Source organism: Amphiprion ocellaris, chromosome 11, assembly GCF_022539595.1.
Source record: "Amphiprion ocellaris isolate individual 3 ecotype Okinawa chromosome 11, ASM2253959v1, whole genome shotgun sequence".
Classification (NCBI taxonomy): Eukaryota; Metazoa; Chordata; class Actinopteri; family Pomacentridae; genus Amphiprion; species Amphiprion ocellaris.
In genome coordinates, this window is record NC_072776.1 from 23446226 (window position 1) to 23470650 (window position 24425).

Here is a 24425-nt window from a genome sequence, read left to right on the forward strand (position 1 = left end):
CTGGATATCAAGGAACCCTGTACAAAGTGTGCAGAGTGAAATTTTGTTGACTCATATTTCACAGCAGTAACAGAAAACACATTTGCATATTATTTAGGCTTCTTTCACTGTGCTTAGTAAAAACCAATCTCTCATTTTCACTCTTAGCTTTAAAGATCTGGCTCTGCTCTCAGTGGGACACAGAAAAATATAAAAATAAAGAAACCAGGTTGTTGTGTTAAAAGAAAAGCAGGAACCCAGCAAAGCCACAACTGTGGATTTTTCCCTATTTGTTGGCTTTCGTTCTGTTTATAAGAATCGGGGCCAAGCAAGGAAACAAACGGTGTCCAAGCCGGTCCAGCAAACGGATATCAGTCCAAACAAACATGCAGATCCAGCCTGAACCTGAAACGATAACGGAGCCAAACAATCCAGCATCTCTGGCTGTCAGGATATTACAGTACAAACCAGACAGACACGGAACAAGATCCAGCGATTATTTCTCACTCACCACCACATCTCTGAAGCTGTGTGACATTTATTTGCGAGCGCCTCGCTTCAGCAGTGTTTGATCTCAGAACCCAACCGAGGGCCGGCGTGACAGGACACTTTCTTTGTTATTACGGCTGGTCGATAAGCAGCAGCTGAAGCCTGAACTCCTGAGCAAACTGCAGCAACATCTTATATCCACAAAGTTAAAGCTCTGAGGAACCAAGAGGGAAACTGTTTGGCTTCTCATGTCAAAGCTGCTGACATTTAAGCACTGTGTAGTTCTGATGTTGCAGCTCCACTAACAACACTTTCATCATTGTCCATGCACTTTTGGCTCCATTCAATCCGGACTTGCTCAAATTTATAAGAAACAACCCTGACTTTTCTAGAAAAATACACTGTAAAGCTAAAAATTATATAGACACCCCTATACACATACACATTTAGAAGAAGTTTATTGTCTGTTTTTATGTCCATATGCTGTTTTCAGGATGCTAGAAGACATATCCTGGGCGAAATGGGCAGTCATTGCCATGGATGAGCATTTCCATCTTGAAAACTAAGGAACTTGCATTGTGGAGCTTTCCGTATCATTCAGAACTGGTTTCCGATATGAAAATGTAAGTTGCTCCAATATTAGACCTTCTAACCATTAACGTTTAATTAGTGACTGTAGTTGAACTATACAGTTACTGATTACGATGGTATTTTAGACAACAGCGTGTTTCCAACTTTGTGGGAACAGTTAGGTGAATGTTTACAAAGAAATAGTTTTCCCATGTCGGTCTGGAAGAAGTTTTATCCAACAACTTTGGATTGAATTGGAATAACAATCCAACATTTTGGTTATTATTGGATTGTCACTAGACTTGGCTCCTCGTGACTTCTTCCACATCCCCAAAATGAAATTCAAGTTGAAAGGTTTTGACATGGTGCTTGACATGTTTACAGAATAGAACTTGCAGGGAGTGTTACAAGCCATCGGATGCAGCAACACTGGGAGTGACATATTGTTGCACAAGGAGAGCATACTTTGGTATTATTTAAACTCAGTTCTGCTTTTGATTTTCATAGATGCAGTCCCAGGACTTTTTGATCAAACCTTGTACCGCAGTTAACCAAGCAAATGCATAGTCCAATCACAAGCAGAGCTTTGTGCTCAACAAAAAATCCTCACTTTAAGCTTCATCCTGAAACCAAGATACTGTATCACGCAGCAGGACTGCAAACAGTTACATAAGATTGTTGTCAACAGGATCCAATGTGGAGCCAAATGACGTCAGACTGTAGAATGTTAACTTACATAAGTGCAGTTTTAACTGTAGGAGGCACATTAACCATTGGTTTTAATGCATCTGTAATAAACGCTTCATCCGACTGGGGAGTTAATGCTGCTTGATGACTGCCAAAACATTATCCAACCTTTATATTTATCACTACAGGTAGCTGCCTCACTCTGCTGGTTGTCAAAACGGATAAGAGTTGTGTGTTTTTTTCTTTACAGGATCGGTGTTAAATGTTGGCGCTGGAATTAACTAAAACACACTCGTCTTATCGAGTGCTGCAGCTGCAGAAGCAACAGCAGCCGATGACTCCGCTGACATTTCTGAGTCACGCCCAGAGGTTAAAGGGCAATTCTGCCAAACTTCAGTATTTAAAGATGAAAGATGCATTCACTGTCGACCTCTTCAAGTCTATAAAAGCCTGCAGCTCAGTTTCACTATCTGCAAAATACAGAACAGTCAGTAAGCCTCATGTTTGGTCAACAGAACGCTGAACTTGTATAGAATTATATTAAAAGATGCATTTTTTATGCTGTCAGTCATTTAGGGAGTATTTTCAGCCGAGGTGTGATTTTGGAGCAAAACTGCACGTATGGTTTGTTAGATTATAACTATTTCTGCACTTCAAGCTGTAATTGAGTTAAACTGTTCTATATTTTCTGCTGTTTCCTGCAGCTAAAACAGAAAGCAACTTTACTCTATTTTGGACAGTTCAGCAGCTTATTCATGCTACGTTTATTCTTTTCATAAACTAAGCAGCAGGTTTCCGTGAGGAGACGTCGCCAGTTTTGTTTGTTATTTACTTTTGCTTCAATTTACTGCAGCTGTTTAAAAGACTTAAGCAGGAGCTTCGTCTGATGTAAAGATGACGGGGTCAGTCGGTCAGACGGACAGTCAAGCCAATCCCTTGAGTCACCGTCAGCCAGCCAGCCAGTTGGTCACTGCTCCAGCCAGGCAGCCAGTCATTCAGCCAGGCAGCCGGCCAACCAATCAGTCAGGAAGCCAGCAAACCAGAGTCCTGGCCAGCAAGTCTTTCTGTTAATCCACTCATCAGCAGCAGACCATCAGTAAACCCAGCAGTCATCCAGCCAGCCTCCCAGCAGGTGAGCCAGCCGACCTGTCAGTCAACCAGGCAGTCGGTCAGCTACAAATGTAAATTATATTTAGCTGGAATTCAAACCGAGACCCTACCGGATACTAAAAGATGGACAGACAGTCGACAGCAGCACCTCCTGTGGTCAAAGGAGCACCACAAAATGTCAGTCGTGAACATTTTTGGAATAATCACAGACACCGAGGCCAGAGTGAAGGAGGACGAACATTCTTACACATCGTCCACCACGGGACATGAACAAACAGCTAAAAAAGACAAACAGAAGAAGCATCCCAGCTGACAAAACAGAAGAACTCTTGCATTCCTGTATGTTCTGGGCTGCACAGATGGTCAATAGAAAACATACACCTCGATAAAACATCAAACTCAAAGGATAAAAATCTAAAAATGGATCCTGTAGAAACTAAACCAGTGATGTCCTGAAAAAGGTGCCAGAAAAGAAAAGAAGTCACTGTTTTGCCTCTTAAAGCAAGATGACTATAAATACCAAATGCAAACTTAATTTTTTTTTGATACTGTACTTAAAATCTGTTGTTTATTTGTACCTTTATTCATTTAACTCTCTAAACTCCAAAACCTACCAGCACGTTTCACATTATCTTAAAAACTTTTGTCAAAATCACACCATTTATCAGAACCAGAAATTGTAAAAATAGAATGAATTGCCAGACTTTCAATTTTGATATTTTATCAAAATCCCTTTATTCTACAAGTCACATTTAAACATTTGTCATAAATAAACCATTTGAACTAAGCAAATTGTGAAAAAAAAACTAAATAAAAAAATTAAAATTAAGCATTTTTAGCATAACCAGGGAGTCTTGTGTGACTCCGCTGTGACCAACAGTCATGTAACAAAAATGTAAATACTTTTCAGCTAAACTGGGCTGAACCGCAGGCTGTATAATGTTCGGTTGGGAAGCTTAACCAAATATAGTCTTAAAATTGTAAATATGTTACATGTCTAATTTAAAGATTTGCCAAAAACAAAATACTATAACCAGAAAGCCACTTGGGACTAAGGTGTGCCCAAACTTTGCGGTTAAATAGGTTGAACTGCAGGCAGTGTTTTCACAGTAGACAGGACATGAATATGGAGTCCAATTAAAAATGTAAATAAAATATCTATATATCTATATCTTTATGGAGCCTGTTTTTTCCAGTATTCGTAACCCTTGTGGGCACTTGGAAAAACGTTGTAGATGTTGATTTCAGGTTTTTTCATTTTTTGTAAGATAAATATTCAAATAAATTCATGTTTTGTTTTCTCCTTGTTATGATTTGTGGCATTCTAACGTTGTCATACTGCACAAAAGAATGAATTCTTACTACTTCTAGTCACGGTTATGCTGGTTCCATAGAGGTGCAGGACTTTATACTGCAGTAAAAAAAAAGATCCCACAGTGAGTAAAAATATGGCAGGAGCAACAAAATATCCAGAAACTGCTTTGGGGTTCAGACGGTTAGCAACACAAGCCAGACCTCTGAAATGCATCATTGTTGAAGAATGTCTAAACACAAACAGCCATCTGAGATCTTTGCCTGCATTTAACATTCAAATCATCACAACTATGACCTGAGAAACACATTTGGTCCCGAGGCTGTTGGCAGGTTTCTATACTGAGCTCTACAATCAGCTTAAGCTTCGGCCTGTCAGGAAGCATAATTTGGATTCAACAGATAGAACACAGACTCACACAGTCGAGAAACCGAGATGATGGAGGAGGCAGCAGAAGGTGACCTGTAAGTCAGGATACAGCTGCTTCAACTACAACATGACATCACCCTCTCTCCACTGTGTCTCTTTGTCTCCATCTTATTTGCACACTGCACATTTATCTCGGACACTCCCGTCGCTGAAACATCACTTTCCATTATTGTCTCCTGTAATGACTTCAGTCCCGTGCTCGCGTATCCCATCATTACACCTCTTCCTCCCTCCCAGTCCTTCAAAACAAGGCGTTCTGAAGCTACTCATTATCATTCCTGGGCATGAAATGGTGGGGAGACTTGATGGCGGCCATGTTGCTGTTAAAGTATTACAGCGCACAATGTGAGTGGAGCGAACAGAACCGCGATCCCAGGGGAGCGGACGGCCGCAAAATGGGAGCATAATGGAAAATGGAAGCTGAGTAGGAGGGAGGCTTTGGCTTCTACGGAGGCCAGCAGAGGTTGACATGTCTCTGACAGGCGACCAGAGACCTGGAGGGACTCGTTACAGGCGTTATTTTAGACACTCGCCGTGTTCCTGTCATCTGCCTCAGACGTCTACTTTGGATAAGAAGCAGAGCGAAGTCCACATTTGCAAAAATAACCTGTAAATTTCAGATGAAGCTAATATGGGGCTTCAGCTTTGTGAATCAGACAAATCAAGCAGAGATTTTCCAAAGTTGGAGAGCCTGTTTTGTTAGTATTATTTCACTGTGGCTGAGCAAGGAAGCACAAAAAGAGAATTTTGTGCTAAAAAGGCTGTAACTTTGTAAGATCCTTGTTAAATTTGTTGTAACTGAACTCACATCAAAAGAGTTTTGAGCAGTTTTATCCTGGTTTCATTTTTTTACAGCAATCGGAGCAGAAATCTAGTTTGGCCCCAAATATTTGGTAATGTTAGATCTTTACAGATCCAGTTTTAAACCCCCTGAACTAACTCACAGTCTTTTCAGGGCTGCCTCGATTAATGCTTGATATTTCAGGGTTAAAATCAGGATGTTACCATAATGGCACCAAGAGCAGTGAACACTGTTGGCCACATTCTGCACTGGCAGCTTGAGGCTAACATTAGCTACAGATACTAAAGCAGATCTCATATCCAGTTCTTTCTGAAGAACAGACTACCCATGTTGTCCACTTCTCCCCAACTATTCTCTCATCCTGCCTCATTTAGCCTCCTGCTTTGGTTTTTCCTCATTGCAAAGTATTTTTAAACAAGTTGTTGCACCACTTTCCATCTGTCTCCCCACAATGCGGTGCGTTGCTGCTTGATTCTTGCAGTGTGTGATGCAGCATTATTTTCAAATCCTTGTACAAGATTTGTGTGAAGGAAAAAAAAAGTTATTAGAATCCAATCCTGGGGACAGTGATTATGTGGATCATGGCGATCCATCCAATTTAGACTTTTCACGGGCAAACCAACAAACTGAGTGATAATGTAATTTATACAACCCGGTAGTTGATTTTAAATATAGAAACACAGCGTTTTGGAAGATATAACCAGTGTTTAAATGTGTAGCGTGTAGGGTAATTTGGTTCAACATGGCTAGACATAAAAAATAATAAACTTCCTTCATTCTTCAAGACAAACCTGAACCTTCAACACCTTCCCACTGTTTCATTCACACTTCTGACTGGGCTGGGATCAGTGGGAGTTGAGACAGACAGACAGACGGAGAAATGACGTATTTTAATGTTTCTATTTCAGTCCAAGAGACCAAGGGGGGAAAATATGGCAAGAGAAGCAATTGATTCACCAAGCAAGGTAGAAAAACAACATGCTTGCTGTGGTGTTTCCCTACTTATCACGATTGATTTCTTCCCCATCGAATCCTGATTCTTGCTGCCTTTTATCAAGACACAGAAAACTGCTGCAGCTACAATTCTCTCTCTACATCTTCGCCTTTTCCTTCCAATTTCCTATTAAGGCTGAAGATGACTTCACTCGGTCTGTCATTTCTCTCATTTTTCTTCTCATTTTGCAAAAAAAAAAAAAACAAGAGCTGGTAGGCTGAAAAGAAAGATGGCGACGAATGGAAGATTAAAGACAGGATTTATGCCAGAAAGAGAAGCGAAGAGGAGAAAACACAAGCAAATGTGACAAAAAGAAAAGAGAGTATAATGACAGAAAAGGATCAATGTATGAGAGGATAGAGAGAAGCTGGGAAATGCATGAGAGATGAAGAGAGAAGCAGGCAGCAGCAGTAGCTCCTCCTATAATCCTACTGCACTCCAGCTGAACCTTCACTGAAAAAAAAAAAACACTCCGCTACTGATTTCTTCTCCTTATCTGAGAGGTTTCATTTCCTCCACCCTGGCCTGTCCTCCTTCTCCTCTTACATTAGTCCTGGTTGATTGAGAAAATATTCATAGAGGAATTAAAAACTGTCCCCTACAGGAATATTTTGATTCACTATCTGTATGGTGCACTGATTGATAATGCAACAGCCGATTCATGCTGCATGAAGAATATAATCAGTCATAAAGCAGCCCTTCGGGGACAGACTTTCCAACTCCCAATAAAAAAAGACTTAACAGTGTTGGTGGAGACGCCACAATAGAGTTGCTTTGGTTTCAAAAGATGTAAGTAAACGGTCGACTCTGCTGAAAAACCTGCACCAACAAATACCAAAGTTATCACCCAAAGAACCGTCATCCAGTAAAACAAACAGATCAATCTGAAACACCAGCAATTAGACTAATCCCGTAAAATCAATGACCCGTAACGTCAGCATCTCTTCGTTCAAGTGTTGCAAATTAAAACCAAAAAGAAGCTGGAATTATGTCTTTGCAAAGATGCATCTAATTGAGGTTTTACAGGTATTATAGATGAGGAGCCTGCAAATAAATTGTTGCATTTTCTCTGCAAAGTGTTGCTGCACATCGAGCAAGCTGAGCCAAAAGTCAACATTATACTGTAGAGGTTGTATGTACAACTATAAATGTAGGACTGCAGCTAAAGATGGTTTTAATTTGCTGATTTATAGCTATCATTAGTAACTAACAACAGAAAATATCCATCACACTTACTGATAGCTCAAGTTGATGTTCTCAATTGGTCTTTCAAGCTATAAAACTTACTATAATGTAAGACAAGGAAAAGTTCTCAAATCTGAGACTTACAACACATAAAATTGGTGTTTTTGCTTGAAAAATGTCTTCCAGGATATTCAATTAGCAAAAACATTGCCTTTTCTTTTCCTGTCTAATCAATTAAATAATGGTTTCACACATCAGCATTACATCTACCTATACACTACCAGTCAAAAGTTTGGGGTCACCCAGGCAATTTCATGTTTTCCATGAAAACTCACACTTTTATTCATACGCTAACATAATTGCACAAGAGTTTTCTAATCATCAATTAGCCTTCGACATGATTAGCTAACAGTGTACCACTAGAACACATTGATTTGAACACATGATGAATTTAATGTTACCTTCATTGAAAAAAAAATTCTTTCAAAAATAAGGATATTTCTAAGTGACCCCAAACTTTTGAACAGTAGTGTATATACAAAGACGAAAGCTTCTTAAGCATCTGTTTCAACACTGTATTCAACTATGTGCAGCCAGAACAGACATGTTTTAGCCTTAAAGCTAAGGTACTCAGTGTATTCATTTAGTATTTTATGTTATGTTTGATGAAAGTCTCTTTACAACCTGGCAGAAATCAATAAATCAGATACTCTGATACTGAAAAGAAAAAAAGGTCTGCTATCTGTAGCAGACATCTCGCACAACTAAACCTGACAGATGATCACAGCCATTTGTTAGCTTGCTTCCCTCTTTGTGTTTGCCATCCTTTTTCAGTTTCATTAGGGTCTGCTAAAGCAATATTTAAGTGAACAGTATCGGCATAGGTTCAAGCTGTAGTCGTATATTTGAATAACTTTCTTAGCAGAAGCAGCATCATCAATTAATGCTCAATTATTATATAGTAGAAACTGAGCACACTGTGAGCTGTTTAAGGTAGAAAAACATAACCTTTGGTGCAAAGGAACATGGGAGCATTATCCGGATAAATTCCAGCTTGAATTAGCACATTGCACTGGTCGGAAGACATCAAACATAACAGATGATTTTGTTATGATGCCATTTTACTTGCTAAGCCCCCACATTACTCTCTGTTTACCAACATGGAACAATATTTGAAATGTGTATTATTTAGGAAAACGGTATCAGGTATTGCAGGTATGACTAAGATTGCATCGAGTGTAAATAAAAACTCGGTCAAGACATCCCTAGTGTCTGTGTATATGTTAGTCACCGATCTGAACTGTAGCCTAGTTGGTAGCGAATGTTGTTTGATGGTATTCATCTCATGTTAGTCTACAGTAGCTATGAAGTAGTTTGATTGTACTCCTAACCCTTCAAACACTCTCATACGTTACTACTTAAAGGGCACTAAAAGAGTTTTTAAAAGGTGACTTTGGAGGGAGACCTGAAGGGAAGTGGTGGGACATGTTCCATGTTCTGTTGGATGCATGTGTGGTTTCTACGATGCTATATACACTCACTTTAACTGCGTAGTGTGTAGAATTTAATGACATCTAATGGTGAGGTTATAGATTATGTGAAGGGGAACCTATGGTGGCTGCTGGTAACCCAAAACATACAAAAGACTCTCTCTAGAGTCAGAGTTTGGTTTGTCCATTGAAAGCTACCGTAGAAAGATGGCAGTGCAACATGGTGACCTGAGCGAAAGAGGACCGACTCCCTCTGTCAACATTAAACCCTCATTCTGTGTCAGGGGTGTCAATCAGGGCCTGCGGGCCAGAACCGGCCCACCAGAGGGTCCAATCCGGACTTGCCAAGTGTTAAAACTTACTGAGTGAAAATGAATAGTTACCATGGAAGTATTTAAAGACACTGAACATTGTGCAATATAATGTCAGTCTGCAGCTTCAGTTTAAAAGAGTTTGGTTTGATGGAACTTATACACTAATAATTATGAATACTAAATCCCATTTCTGCCAATAGATCCTCCTAAATCCTACACACTGAACCATTAAGATGTCACACATGCTCTTGCTTTTCTATTGCACAGAACATGGAGCTGATGAAAGTAATGGAGTGATGAAGGCAATTCAGCCCCCCTGATCCCTTCACATTCTAATATTTGTAAGGATTTTTTCATTTATCTTTGCGCAATTTGTCTATTAGCAGCATATTTTTACGCACATTCTGAATCTCCTACTTTGTAATTTTAAGCAGAATACTTAATCTCAGTAGAAATTCTTTATTTATTTATATCATGATGTCCTTCTATCAGTATGGAGTGATAAGAATTAAGGTTTCTTTAAAGTCCTGCACTGAGTTTTATCTCCTGTCTGCTGCTAAGTGTCCGTCGCTCCCTCCCACTCTGTATATAGAACAGGAAATGGTATGTGGGTCAGAGCACATATGCTGAGAGTGGACACACACGCACACACACACACACACACACACACACACACACACACACACACACACACACACACACACACACACACACGGATTTATAACTGTTGTTTTGCATTTGTGACACGTGAGTGTATGAAAGCTCCTGTGATTTTTCCTTCACAGGGTTCACACACACAAGTAAATGTTACATGGAATATAAATGTGTGTGTGTGTGTGTGTGTGTGTGTGTGTGTGTGTGTGTGTGTGTGTGTGTGTGTGTGTGTGTGTGTGTGTGTGTGTGCGTGTGTGCGTCCAAAAACTCCAATCTTTTCCAATGCAAACAAACTTCCTCTGCTTGACTGTCATTCTTGGCCGGCGTCCAGACAAACTGTTTATTTTAGAAAACGGCTGAACCGTGTGGAAACGGGAAGACTCTAAACATTTTGGTGGAACTGAAGAAAAAAAAAAGAAGTAACCGCCACAGCTCAAGTTCCCAACACGTGTATTTCTCTTCAGTGATTTAGCTCGTATGAAAACATAAACATTTTCCCATCAAATGCTGCTGCGCCTCCTTCGTCTCTCTTCTTTGATCTCCACAGTAGGAAATGTAGATTTGTTCCTGCAGGCCACAGTCAGAGGTACCATCCACAACTTATGATGTACGTTTTCAATATTTGACTGTCAACTAGATGTTTCAGCAGTACTTAAAACTTAAACTGTGGCACACTGCAAAAATTTTAAACAGATTCTAACTGAAATTTTTATAACAATTCACTATTCACAGGTAACATTACAGATAATATCTAGTAAAATCACAGCAAAATGTATTAATGTACATCTTAAATATAGCCTACACGCAAAAACTGTAAATAATGTCGACATGAAATGACTGTATTGTCAAAAATGGCAATTAGTTTTTTTACAAAGTTTGATCATAAAACTACACATTTTACTTTATTTAAATGAGCAGTAACATTGTTATTTTACAGTTATTTGCTGTTATTTCAAAGAAAAATGTGTTTATCAAGGATTAAAAAATAAACAATTTATTAAACTGTTACTTTACAGAGTTTCCCTGTTTTGTTAAATTATAATTTTAAAAAGTATAAATTTACATGTAAAAAAAAAAGAAAAAGACAAAAGCTGTAAATAATGTCTTCATTGAAAATCAGTATTTTTTTTAAATGGTCGTTTGTTCTTTTACAGCATTGGATTATAAGAGCACTATTATATTGGTTTCTTAGCTTTCATTTGAAAGAAAAAACTTGTTTTTTAAAGACTAAGACACATTAAATATTTTTTTAAACTAATTTTACAGATTTTACATGACTATACAGAAACTATCATAAAATCACAAAAATATCTAAAGATACATGCTGAAAAACAGTTAAAAACTCTAAATTCATGATATCCATGTCAAAATCATATTATATGTCTTGTTGCAAATGTACAACGCGTGACCATAAAATTACAGTATTTAAATCTGCTAAAATGTACAAATATTTGCTGAAAATGTACGCTATTTTTAAACTTACTTAACATTACATTATTCCACCATTTTTACATATTTTTTTGCACCTTTGCTGCCAGATTTTTACCTTCTTCTTTTTTATATATATTTTTTTACTGAACTGTTCTTTAAAAGTGCAGGTTGAGTTCTTGGAGCTGTAAAGTTAGTCACCTGCTTTATATAAAACCTGTAAAGAGCCTTATTTTAATTGGTAGTTGTATCATCTATGCAGTATAACACAAACTACTTCTATATACTGCTTTTTAGATGCTGTGTCAAGATTATCCAATAAGTGCAACTTAGCTTGTGGCATTTTTATCTTTTAGTCCACTGATTAATTGCTGGTCAATAGTACGTACAGCAAGACAAGCAGTTGTGAATAGTATCTTCTGTTGGACCATGAAGCAAACTAGTTCACTAAACACTGTGAATTCAAACTTGACATTTCAGGTTTAACTTTTTTTTTTCCAAATGAATGCATGAATTTCAAGAGAGCTCTCTAAAATGTCCTGTGTAGTCAACACTAACCAAATTCTCTCAGCATTGTCATGTTTTACAGACAGGAAGGTGAACAACATGTCTAATCAATACCCAGTATTTACACAGAGTCTACTATCTGCCCACACAGAGACTGATGGGTAATTTCCCAGCTGCCACTTCTTTCTTCCTCTTAGTCCCTCACAGTAAGAGATTGTAAAACAAAGAACAGAATCATGTGATTGTTTGGGAAATTACGTTACTGATAAGCAACTAATCTACACAGAAGAAGTAGTTCTGGGACAAAGCAAAAAATGTTTCTAATTTAAACACTGCTTGTTGTGCAGACATAAACTGCTCCCAGTGCTCCTGCCATATTTAAAACGCTCTCTGGAAGTCCTGTTCTGTCCATATTTGTCATTTCACCATGCAGCTCGAATAAGACCATGAAATTCTGTCAAGGTGACCCCATCATAAAGTCAAGGATCATCAGTGGTGATGAGAGGTAGGTCTGTGGCTACCATCCAGAGACCAAACAGCAGTTTTCGTTGGACAAGCCAAAAGTTTCCAAGAGTGAAAAAGTTGTCTCTGATCAGCAGCAAAACCAACAACCTGCTCGTTTTGTTAGACATTCACAGGGTTCTGCATTATGAATTTGCACCTTAGTGTCAGACCATCAAAGTAAGTTCTCCTGTAACATCCCGAGGCTTTTGAGGGACAACATTCAATACAAACAACCTGAACTGTTTCCTGTGCCGTCATGCTAATGGACGTCCACTCACAGTGCTTTGAAAACCAACTAAATTTTGGCCGCACCAACAGAATCTTGACTGTATCCTCCAGATTTGACTACGTGCAACATATTCCTCTTACACATAATGAAATTAAAGTTGGAGGAAGGCTGTTTTGACACTTATGGTGCATGAGGTAGCATTCAGGATGTGGCAGGAACACTGGGAGCCGAGTATAACTGCACATGCTGACTACAGCCAAATAGAAATCAGGTATTCTTTGTTTTTAGAGGCACAGTTTGTCATATATACACTGTACAAGAATTTGTGTAACATCAGTATTTTTCTACTTATATACAAATCTGTGCAATGGTAATACTTTTCTGTTAGTATTTCTATTCATGAAAGAATCTACATTATTACTAATATATGTGATATTGTTCTTTGTACATCCAGAGGAATTTGGACAACCTGAACTAGTACATATGCAAATCTTTGGTTTTATTTTTCTACTTATGGTTTCTACATGTTTGCACTGTGGGTTTAATAAAGCTTTATTGTACTGTAATATCTATACCACCAACAAGTCCACTGTGAATGATAAGACTTGAATAATCTGAATAATTATTAGTCTAGCAAACACAAGATATCAGTGTTGGGGAGTCCAAATACAAACTGCTTTCCACTCACATGCCTGGATGTCAAAATCTCTATGCCAGCTGTTCTTTCTCCTGCTTATTCTTCTACTTGAGATACAAAATGTTAACGTTGGATTGATTTCCCTGACAAGCTCAAACTGCTGTGGTCATTCTTTCCTTTATTGGTGTGTCAGACTGCAGCCACCATTGAAGGAAGTGAAGAACGGGGAAAAGACTGCAGAGGAGGCAAATATGCAACAATCGAAAAAGAAAATGCTGCCAGAGAGAAAATACAAAGTACTGCTCAACATATGCAGCCAATATGTGGAATCAGCTCCAATAACATGGTCCATTAGTCTCTAATAACAGTAGAACTACATGAGGATCTTTGAGGTGGGTTAAGCTTCAAGAGTCAACCAACAGCTCCGCAAAATACTGTAATATGGTACCAAAAATACGTATATAAAAGGTTTTTTCAGTAAATTCTGAGAAGAACTATGCTTCAGAAACCCTTACGTATAGATTTTGAAGACTCGGGCAATGGTCCAGAAAGTTGAATAATTATTTAAACGATATGTAAGGACAATTTTTTCTAATATTTTTGTATTGGTATCTACAAAATATTGATTTTTTTCACCTCTTTCGGTCTCCAAAAATCTTCGAATACAACAATGTGGACAGGAAAAATCCCTTTTTGTATCCCAGAATTAAATTATGATCCAGAGACACATTACAGCAACATCTACTTGGAATTAATTAGCTGCTAATATCTCAGATGACCTATTTGATTATTTCACATCCCCCGTCCTAAAAAAAAGCAAGGACTTTATTTGAGGTATTAGAGGTTTTGGAGATAAAACCCTAAAAGACAGACAGGCCAATCCTCTTCAGTGTAGCTGTTAACCCAGATTAAAGGGCCGCTGATACTCTCATTACTTTTTAAGACATCTGCAGGAAACGGTAGAGTGACCTCAAATATGTGTTTATGAAGGTTTTTTCTTATTCTCTCATTTAGTTGTTGATTGTTAACATGAAAAGTGAGTTTAAGTCGATTAGCAGGACATTTCTGGGTGTATACACGGTAAGAAACTCTTAAGACTATCGACAGACTTACTGGCTAAACTGTCCCGATTCAGGGGAGAGAAAATCTGCTGAGCTTCAAACACAAACTCCAAATGAGGCAAAGAAGCTATTTAAAAGTATTGGAAGCCTTGTGATAATAAGCCTGGCTATTTCTGGAGAGGAAATATTGACATTTTGGTGCAGGATGGAGAGTAGGAGGGGAGTCGAGGAAACTGTTTTTGGTGTTAAATTGAAAGCTTCAGTAAAGAATTACCACCAATTTATGATGTCAAATGCAACAAAACTAAATGTGGCATCAATTCTAAATGTGCAAAGTACAAGAATAAGGGTTTGTACATCTAAATCAAGGAGATATTCACTGTTTTGTAGTTTAAAGGTGCACAGATGCTTCAGTTTGCAGTAATTCTCCAGTTGAGTGTTGGGTCCTAATCACCTTGAGCTGTCCTCAAATGTGCCTCACTGAAAACCTCACAAGGCTCCTTTTAAACACCAAATCTCACAAGTTGAACCACTAAAAACTCATCAGTAAATATGTACGGCAAGGTTTAGTTTTGGGGATTGATTGACTATTTTTAACACAACATTTTTTACTTCTAAATCTGCAAAAGGCGTTTTTTTGTCTGCTGTTGGAGATCAGTGCAGCTCTGTGCTAATCTCACTGCAATATACGGAAAACCAATATGTGAAGTCAATAGGAGACCAAGTTTGCTTCATTCACTTCCTTTTATGACAGAAAATAGTTGTCAGCAGCAGCAGTTTAGCCAGCATGTAGTTAAAAATGTGACTTTTGACAATAATTCTATGTTTCTATTTCATATATGAACTAACTGAAGTGGAAATACCATACATTTAAAGAAAAAAAATGTATTTGAAATGTTTTTGCGGGAAAGTTGGCGTTTCAATAAAAGCAAAATGCAACAAAGCACAACTAAAACCATCTTTCTCAAATGAAGTACGTGTATGGAATGTGTTAATTCTCACTGAAGCAAACATAAATTACTCATTTCTATCATGTTTTCTGCATCTCCTCGTTGCACTTTTCCTCGTCTTCTGCAAGAGTTTAATGGCGCTCAAGTAGAAAATATGACATTTGGACTTCTCACAGCAGAAAAAGTACAGGTAACATTAAATCCAGCGCCATTCCATTAGATGTCCAAATAAGCTATGAAAGTGAATCAACATGCCCCAAAATGATCATTAATACACCTCGGATATATCAAAATGTCTGTAGTAAAAAACATCTATTCGTGCCACCAATCCTGAGCTGAAACATACATAAAATGGCTTTCTTTTAGTTTTTTCTGCAAACTTTGGTTAAATTTTGCACTTGATTTGAATGGAAACCTGATTAATAAAGCAAAAGACTCAAAATAAACACTGATTTGGTGTTACTCACCTCGGTGACATCCATGACCTTGATGGCCGCCAGTTGTCCCGTCTTAACATGTCGGCCCTGGAAAAGAAAACAGAAGAGAGATGAGGAAAATGTGAATATTTAAATTATAGGACAGCTAAAGAGAACACAGTAATAATAATAATGATGATGATGATGATGATGATGATGATGATGATGATGATGATGATGATGATGATGATGATGATGATGATGATGATGATGATGATGATGATGATGACAATATATTTGTTTTGTGTTTTGATGACAGAAGCCTGAAAGTGACCAATTTCCAACAAGTGCGATGACATGGATGTGCAGATAGATGCTATGAGTCAAACAGCTTCCCAGCTGATAGTTTCATGAGCTGAGTAAACATTTAGGATGATTCAGTTGGTTAAAAAAAACAAAAACCACTTTCAGAACAAGTCATTTGCCTCGACAATAACGAAGAGAATCGCATCCAAAGCCTCAGCATTCCTGAACACACTGAACACGATGTGGACGGAAGCAAGAAGTTAAAACCCAACAGTTTTCAGGCATCTTCTCCAAAATTAAATGACAGAAATAGTGTCACATAGTATGTAAACAAGAAGCAATAATACATATGCATAGCTAGTCTGCTAGTCTTTTTTGTAGAATTTCACAAAAAAAGTATGCATAAAAGGCTGAATAATATAAACAGTGGGGGTATTGTGTGTTCGTGTGAATTAGTTATTTTCAAAAAGAAGGTTAATATGAACAAATAGCAGATATAAAACTTAACCGTATATGTTCAGGGAGCATAATCTCATTCTTCAGATCCATATTTTGCAGAATTAACCCCAAAAGATCCAAAAACAAAATAGAGTCCTTAAATACAAAGAAATTGGTGATGAATGAAAGAACTTCAAGCCAGAGTTCAGGCAGCATAACCTCAATTTTGAAATGCATATTTAATACGTAGTTTGCATTGACCCAAATTGTCCTAAATGCAAACTTAAGGAGGCCCTAAATGCAAAAAACTACATTTAAATTTGTAAATGTAGTCATTTTGTTTGCATGTTTTTTGTGGAAACTCCAATTAAGAAAACTTCAATAAAATTCAGTAAAGATGCCAAACAAGATAAATTTTCCTTAAAAATAGCGGCAGCATTTAACTACCATTCAGTCAACAGTAGCTACATTACTTAATTCAAGTATTTCCAACCAGCCATAACATTACAACACCTACAGACTAGAACACTGACCTAAATATAGTCCAGAAGTCTAGTATTACATGCAGACTAGCATTAGCTCCTCGCCTCTTTAAGATAATGTGATGTTTCAGAACTTAAACAGTAGAACCAGGATCACCTGACAACAGAATAATCCCAGCATGCACCGAGAAACACGTGTTACTGAGGCCTCACTTTAGCAAATAAGCACTTTTACCGACAAACCTGAAATGTCACACAAGCTTCCTCTGAGCTGTATGAATATGTTACAGTCAGTTGGGCTCATAGTGAAGAGTTGAAGCTGCAAGTTCAGAAAACAGCAAGAAAAAAACCCTCCGAAATCAATTTAAAGTTTAAAACACACAGACGTAATGTTCAGGTAGAGAGAGAACAGCATGCAGGACATAATTATCCTCTACAGTAGAAGCTTTATTCTAACAGAACATCCAGTAACAGAACCAGTACATAGTTGTTAAAGGGTTTCTGTGTTTCTCTAAATACCAGTCTGACAAAATAGAGTAAATAAACCACTAAGGCACAGTACAGCTTTGGTTAAAGTTTTTACCACAACCAGACTAAAATGACAACTTTTCTCAAGGTTTCATAAAGGTTTACATATTTTGCATGAACGGGGGTAAAGTCTTTTTTAACTTATAATGTGTGACAGGTGATTTCTTTCCTGCTCATCATAAATTTATTTCCTCTGTGACAGAGCAAAGCTTAAGCTTAACTAAAGCTACTAAAGAGTAGCATCACGACCTCCTGCAGGTAAAACTGTGCTGATGAAACACTATTAGTGCTGATTAACTCCGTATACAGACCAGAAACGATCTCTAACGTGGCAATTTTAAAGTTAAAAACCACAATAATTTGTCATTTCTACAGGAAATTTTTGGCATCTTCTCCAACGCCCACAATGATATGAATAAAATGTCATTTTTTAGCCAATTTTGTTAATTTAGGGTTCATTTACTCAAGCATACTAGGCATTTCTGGTCATATCAGGAAATGATCAGAAATAATATAAAAATGCAGATTTGTGTTGAACAATGAACACAAAGAAATGTACACAGATTAATTATGTTTACTGTCATGCAGTCACCTCAAAAACACATTTTGAGCCATAGAAAAAGCCTTGATTTCCATTTTAAAAAGAATAACTGATCAAGTGATTGTCAAGTTCCCCTAATATACAATGACTTCCACTTTATTTGAACTTCTGTGACAGTAAAATACATCACAGGCGCCTTGACGACCTCCTGCAGGTTAAACCGGACTATTAGGTCTGATTGATTCTGAGTCAGTGTAAACAGACTGAAAACAATCTTGAGACTGGCAACTTTAAGGTTAAAATAAGAAGAATTTGCAAATTCTACAGGGTTTTTCCGACATAGAGGAATTTTTAGCGCCTTCTCTTAATTGTGCATGAACTAATCATGTTTATTGTCATGCACATGCACCAAAAACTCCCATTCTAAGCCACAGAAAAACCCTAGTTTCCATTGAAAAACAATAAGTAAACATGTAATTGTCCAGTGACAACTTTCATTTTTATTTGGACTTCTATTTGAACTCTTAACATGTTTTTTCTGCTCATTCAGTTGAAGTGCTGCACCTAAGGAGAAGGTAAAAAGCACATCACGGCCTTCACAGTCTCCTGCAGTTTAGACTGGACTGTTAGTGATGATTAACTCTGACTCACTTTAAACAGACTCAAAACAATGTATAAACTGGGTGTTTGATTCAAAAAATAATAATAATTTGCTAATTTTAGGTTTTTTCTTGAATAGAGAACTTTTGGCACCCCTTTGGAGAAGGTTTAAAGCAGCAACAAAGGAAAATCACCTGAAGAAGTTACAATTTTTGAATCAGTTTTGTTAATTTGGGGTTCATTTACTCCAACGTAATGAAGATTTTTGGTGAGGAAATGGTCTATTCTGTGGAATAATGTGCACAACTATGCACAGATTGATCCTGCTTAGTGACATTGACATAGACCAGAAAAAGCCCATTTTGAGTCAGAAAAAAACCCCTAATTTCCAGTGAAAAACAATAACTAAAGATATAATCATCTACCCATATAATGTGACAATCTCCACTTTTATTTGAGGTTTCTTTTGACCTCTTAACATAGTTTTTCTGGTCATTCGGCTCAGATGCTGCTGGTTATACTACCTTTCAGATATGCAAAACAGCTGCAGACACCACAGATGTGTTCTGATTTAACTATGGTTCTTTCTATTCCGCTTGGGGGACAAAAAGTAGATCAGTGTCTATATAATCTAACAGATATGCAGCTGGTTGCACAAAAGCGAGCCCATTGGGCTTCTTCTTGCAGATGTGGAAAGTACAACAGTATCCTGAAATCCCTCCGTGGTAGAGTTACCTCCGAGGGTTAATGCTGAACAGCGATCAAATGTTTTCACAGATGGAAAACCGAAGACAGAGAAAGTGTAAAAAGTCAGAGCAGCCCTTTAAGCCTGCATCATGTCTGCAGCCAGTTTCTGTCCATGTGTGTCTGAACGGCCGCCAGATCGGGTTTCCTTTGTGCGAAGAAGGGACGGTGACACCTGAGCCGGCGGCCCCCGTCTCTGAATGAAGTTGGCGCAGTCCGCAGTCTGAGTGATGAGAGATTAACCCATTTTGGTTTTAGCTGAAGGGGACAAGCATGTATATGTGTGTGTGGAGGTGGCATAAAGGTTGAGGCTGATGGAGAACAAACTAAAAAAAAAAAAAAAAAAAAAAAAAGAACAAATCTGTGCTGTGGGAACTGCAGACGAGCAGGTTAGGAACTGAAAGATAACGATGAAGAGCAAATAATGCAGGAAAGGGGATGAAAAAACAGCATGTGTGCTGGATGATGTAAAAGTTATTTAGTCAGAACAAGATTGAGATTCTTGTTCTTAAGAATATTGTTTCAAAACCAAATTGCAAACAAAAAATTCAGAATTTTTAAACAATTAAAGACTTTAATGGTGGAAAAGTGAAAATTCTGTTTCTAGGACAAGTCGTTCTGAAGAGGAGCAGATAGAAAACAGAGTCCAGGTTTAAACCATATCAGCCATAAAACACAGAGAGTGACAGTTGAGGACGAACTGAAGGAAAAGATAAACAGACGACTGTTAACAGAGCAGCTTCATGGAGAAGCAGACGAGGCTCTGTAAAATTATTTAAACTAGTTTTACGGTATTAAATAAAACAAGCTACTTATTTGCATAAATACAGATATCCTGGACATTGTTTTGTTTATTATTTAGATTTTCTTTTCTTTTTTTCTACAGTCAACTAGTAAATAAAAGTAATATTTTTATAAGTTACTACATGTAATTCAATTAAGAGCCATTACAACAAAATCACTTCTGATCTCAAACCGTGTAATAAAACATCTGTATACCGCAAAATATTTGCAACAAAAATCTGCCAGAGAAAATGTGTGTATTCTCGTAATACATGTACAGTAAACACTGAAATTCTGTAACTTTCAAAAACTGTAAAACAAAAAAATAAAAATATGAAAATAATGTAAAATATCTGAAAAATAATTATAGAATTTTAACTGATTTAAGTACAGTAAGATTTTAAACTTCACGGTCACACAATGTGAAAAAAATACAGTAAAATAAAAGTAAAAATACAGATTTTTTTTAATGTGGAGATTATTTACAGTTTTAACCGGTTTTCATTTTTTACAGTTTAAGATTATGTAATTCCCCTAATTTATTATCTGTAATCACATCAAAAATTCTGAAAATAACATCATGTCATCATGTGGACGCTATTATCAGTTTTGGCCTGTTTTTGTTTTTTATGTAGATTTTCTTTTTTTTCTACAATTAACAAGTATATAAAAGTAATATTTTTACTAGTTATTATATGTAATTCAATAAGGGCCCATTAAAACAACAAAATCACTGCTGGTCTCAAACCAACATGCGTAATAAAGCATCTGTACACCACAAAACATGTGCAATTTACTTTTCAGGGTATCTATTTTATTTTTTACTTTTATACGGAATGTGCTTTTTTCATAATGTGTATTTAATTTTATTTTTAGAATGTATATTTGTATTTTTTCTTATTATGCTGCTGCTCTTACATCTATCTATCATCCATCCATCCATCCATCCAATCTCAAAAGGCTGGACTCTGTTGGAAAACACATTCTGAATTAACATATGTGCTTTAGTTCTTTTGAAAGTAGCTATTAAAGTCTCAAACCTGCCAAAACTACATAAAAATCTCATATTTGTTTGACAAAAACCCACATCTGATGTGAGCTTGACATTTGTTTGCATGTTAAACCGACAAGTTTTGCTCTTTGACTTCACTGTGTTTTGATTTATAAATCTGGTTGAGTCTGATTAGCCACACATATTTTGTCGTTTTAATCTAAAACTCCTTCAGCCAACAGAAGCAGCTGCTGGACTTTGGTGACTTCATGATAGATTTTAATTAATGAACCTACAGAAGTCTGTTAAGTTTCATAAGAATCTCTGAAAAGAAAGTCCACAAGAAACAGAAAATGTGTAAAAACAAGACAAAATATTGTGCTGAAGCTGCATTTTAAAAGAAATAACGAAGATTCAGCCTGAATTATTAACAGTGTCTTTGTGAGAGAAGGTGACCTCAGCACACAGACGGTAATAATCACTGATTCAACCGACAACAACTGCCGACTCTCAGACGGTAACTCAGCGGTTAGAGGATGACATCATCTGCTGCGCTGCTTCCTTTGTTCACAAACGAGACTCAGACATTCGACACACCTGGACCAATAAAAGACAGACCAACAGTCCATCTGTCCGTCAGAACAACAGGACGGACTCTAATAATAAACGTTGGGTCATTTTTCATAATCTGAGGTTTTAGTTTCACTGTTGACGATAATTGCTGGGAAGAAAAGAAAGCAGAACACATGGTGATTTCTGCAGCACAAAAATGTCCAAATGTGTCAGTTTCTAGCTGTATTTATGATGATTTAAGTAAAACAATGGAAAAAATTACTATTTAGTTGAGCTGATGACATTTTTTAGGGGAATGTGAGCTTTTGAAGGCATTTTTTGTTTCGTTTTAGAGATTCACAAGTGAAAAAACTCTAAATTTACTGCCTTGAACAGCTTGCTTGAAGCTAAATTGGACATCAGGTGCCTTTTTAGCGCTGATATAAATGACTTGCTGCACAGAATAACTGTACAAAGAGGCGAGGGCGCGGTGAATATTAGGATCAGTTCATATCATAACGTCCAACAGGGGGAGACATCGGGCGAACTGACAAGACAAATACCATTCGCGTGACATCGTCCAATCGGAGGAATCCGAATATTCGGATCTCAAAATAAATATTCAGATACTACCGTCACGACCGAATTTTCAGATATTCGGGTCCAGCCCTAATTTATAGTCAGTTAAAAATCTAATTTTCAGTGTTTTAAGCAATTAATTCTGCATTCTGACCCCTAATTTGCCTGTTCTAACTGCAGTGATGACTACATTCGATTTTAATACATATATCAGGTATCCTCAATTAGTTATCAACTATTACATTAATAACCTACATTTTGATAGAATTATGAATCAGTTTTAGTTGTCTGTAAAAAAAAATAGTTTTTAGCTGATTTAAGTAAAATAAAACTTAATTTCACGGTCACACAATATAAAAAAAATACAGTAAAAAATGTAAAAATACAGATTTTTTATTTTTATTTACAGTTTTGGCCTGTTTTTGTTTTTTGCAGTTAAGATACAAATTCATTCTACTGGTGTATTATCTGTTATTTAGTAAAAGAGGTAAAAATCTGTAAAATAACAGGAAATTGTTCAAAAGCAATTCAATGATTTACTGAGAAAATAACTGAGAAATTAGTGAATAATAGTGAATAGTGTACATTTAATGGAACATTTAGTATCTAAATAAGAATGTTTAAGTCTGTTTTCTCACATTTTTTCTGGTTTTGATGTTCAAATCTTCACACAAATAAGCCCATAGTCCAGAAACTAGACCCTTAATGAGACATTATTCAAAAGAGAATTAAGTAGTAAATAGATGCAGCAACAGGAACTTGACTTCCTGGAATTAAAAAACAACTAAAAAATATTTAAAACCCTGTATGACCGCTGCTTTACCTTTCAGACTGCAAGTGTCTATAATGCCTTCATTGAGGTTCTTTATTAACAGTCCCAGCTGACTCTGAGCTCCATTCAAACGTGATATAATCCTTCTGTCATTCAACTCTCCCATGACTCTGTGTGGGATGTTTGGACCAGAGTTTCCTCTTTCATGGAAAAGCCTGCAGGCCTCAGGAAGTTGGAGGAGATCTGTGTTGCTTTCACAATCTGAGGCTCATATTTTATCCACGTGTTTTTTTTCTTCAGGCAGCCTTGAGGACAGTTTGTATTTGAAACAACAATGCGATGCTGGTTTGGGGACTTTTTGGTCATAAATGCACCGTCTTTTATCTTGAAATTTAGAATCAATAATTCCCCACAACAATACTATGTGTGTCTAATGTGTCCCACCAGAAACACTAGTTTCTATATCTTTCTTTCTATGTCTTCTGCATCTTGAGACTAAGCACCTGCATTGGTAATAGATAAATTATTTCACTGTTCTCAACTATATAAACTATAAAGCTGCACATTAGCATCATTACATTGTGTAGCATCTTTACTAACAACCAGCACTTACACACATTTCTGTAATACTGCAACAAAATTAAAAAACAAATTTTTTTGCACAGAATTAATAAATAAACTAAATAAGGTCTGCATGAATTTGAAGGAAATTTGTATCAACTGTCTGAAACCCAAGTGGGTTTAAAATGCAAGTTGTTTTTTTGCAACTTGGCAAAAATCACACCATTTATCAGAGCCAGAAATTGCAAAAACTGAAAGAACTGTTGAATTTTTGACATCCCAACGGTCCTTAAACTACTACTCTGTGATGTTTTGTTTGTTCGGGGAAACTTCACCAAGTTTAGCTTAAAATCGTGAAATTTCATGAAAATCGACATGTCTCAAAGGATCTGAAAATTTGCTAAAAAATTGTTTATTTTGTATAAGATTTTGTAAAAAAAAAAAATTTTTTTAAATAAAAGTTCTGAGCTCTCATGTGCAACTGTTAAACTATTTGTGACTCAGCTGTGACCCAGAGTCATCTGACAAAAATTCTATAACTTTTTGACTGAACTAGGTTGAACTGCAGGCAGTGCTTACACAGAGCAGACAGGAAACAACTATGGAAACTAAATTAATAAATTAAAATGTATGCAGTAAAATATGCATTGTGCTTAGAATCATATTTTTCATCATTTTTTTACATTTAGATTCTAGGTATTTACAATGTTTGTAAAATAAATTCTGAAAGAAATTCAGATGTTTTTTCATGATTTATGGCTTTTAATTTTGCCACACACTGCACAGAAGAGGTTTGTGAGC

The 24425-nt window shown here is 36.9% G+C and overlaps 1 protein-coding gene across 12 annotated transcripts in view; it reads right to left on the reverse strand.

The window, feature by feature from the left end:
* Nucleotides 1-24425, reverse strand: part of LOC111564115 (mitogen-activated protein kinase kinase kinase kinase 4-like) — a 127980-nt gene that overhangs the window by 53083 nt on the left and 50472 nt on the right. For all 12 annotated transcript variants that reach the window (XM_055015025.1, XM_055015027.1, XM_035945327.2 and 9 more), the window contains exon 3: nucleotides 15799-15855. In XM_055015025.1, coding sequence (XP_054871000.1) covers nucleotides 15799-15855 — 57 coding nt within the window. The remainder of the gene's footprint in view (nucleotides 1-15798; nucleotides 15856-24425) is intronic.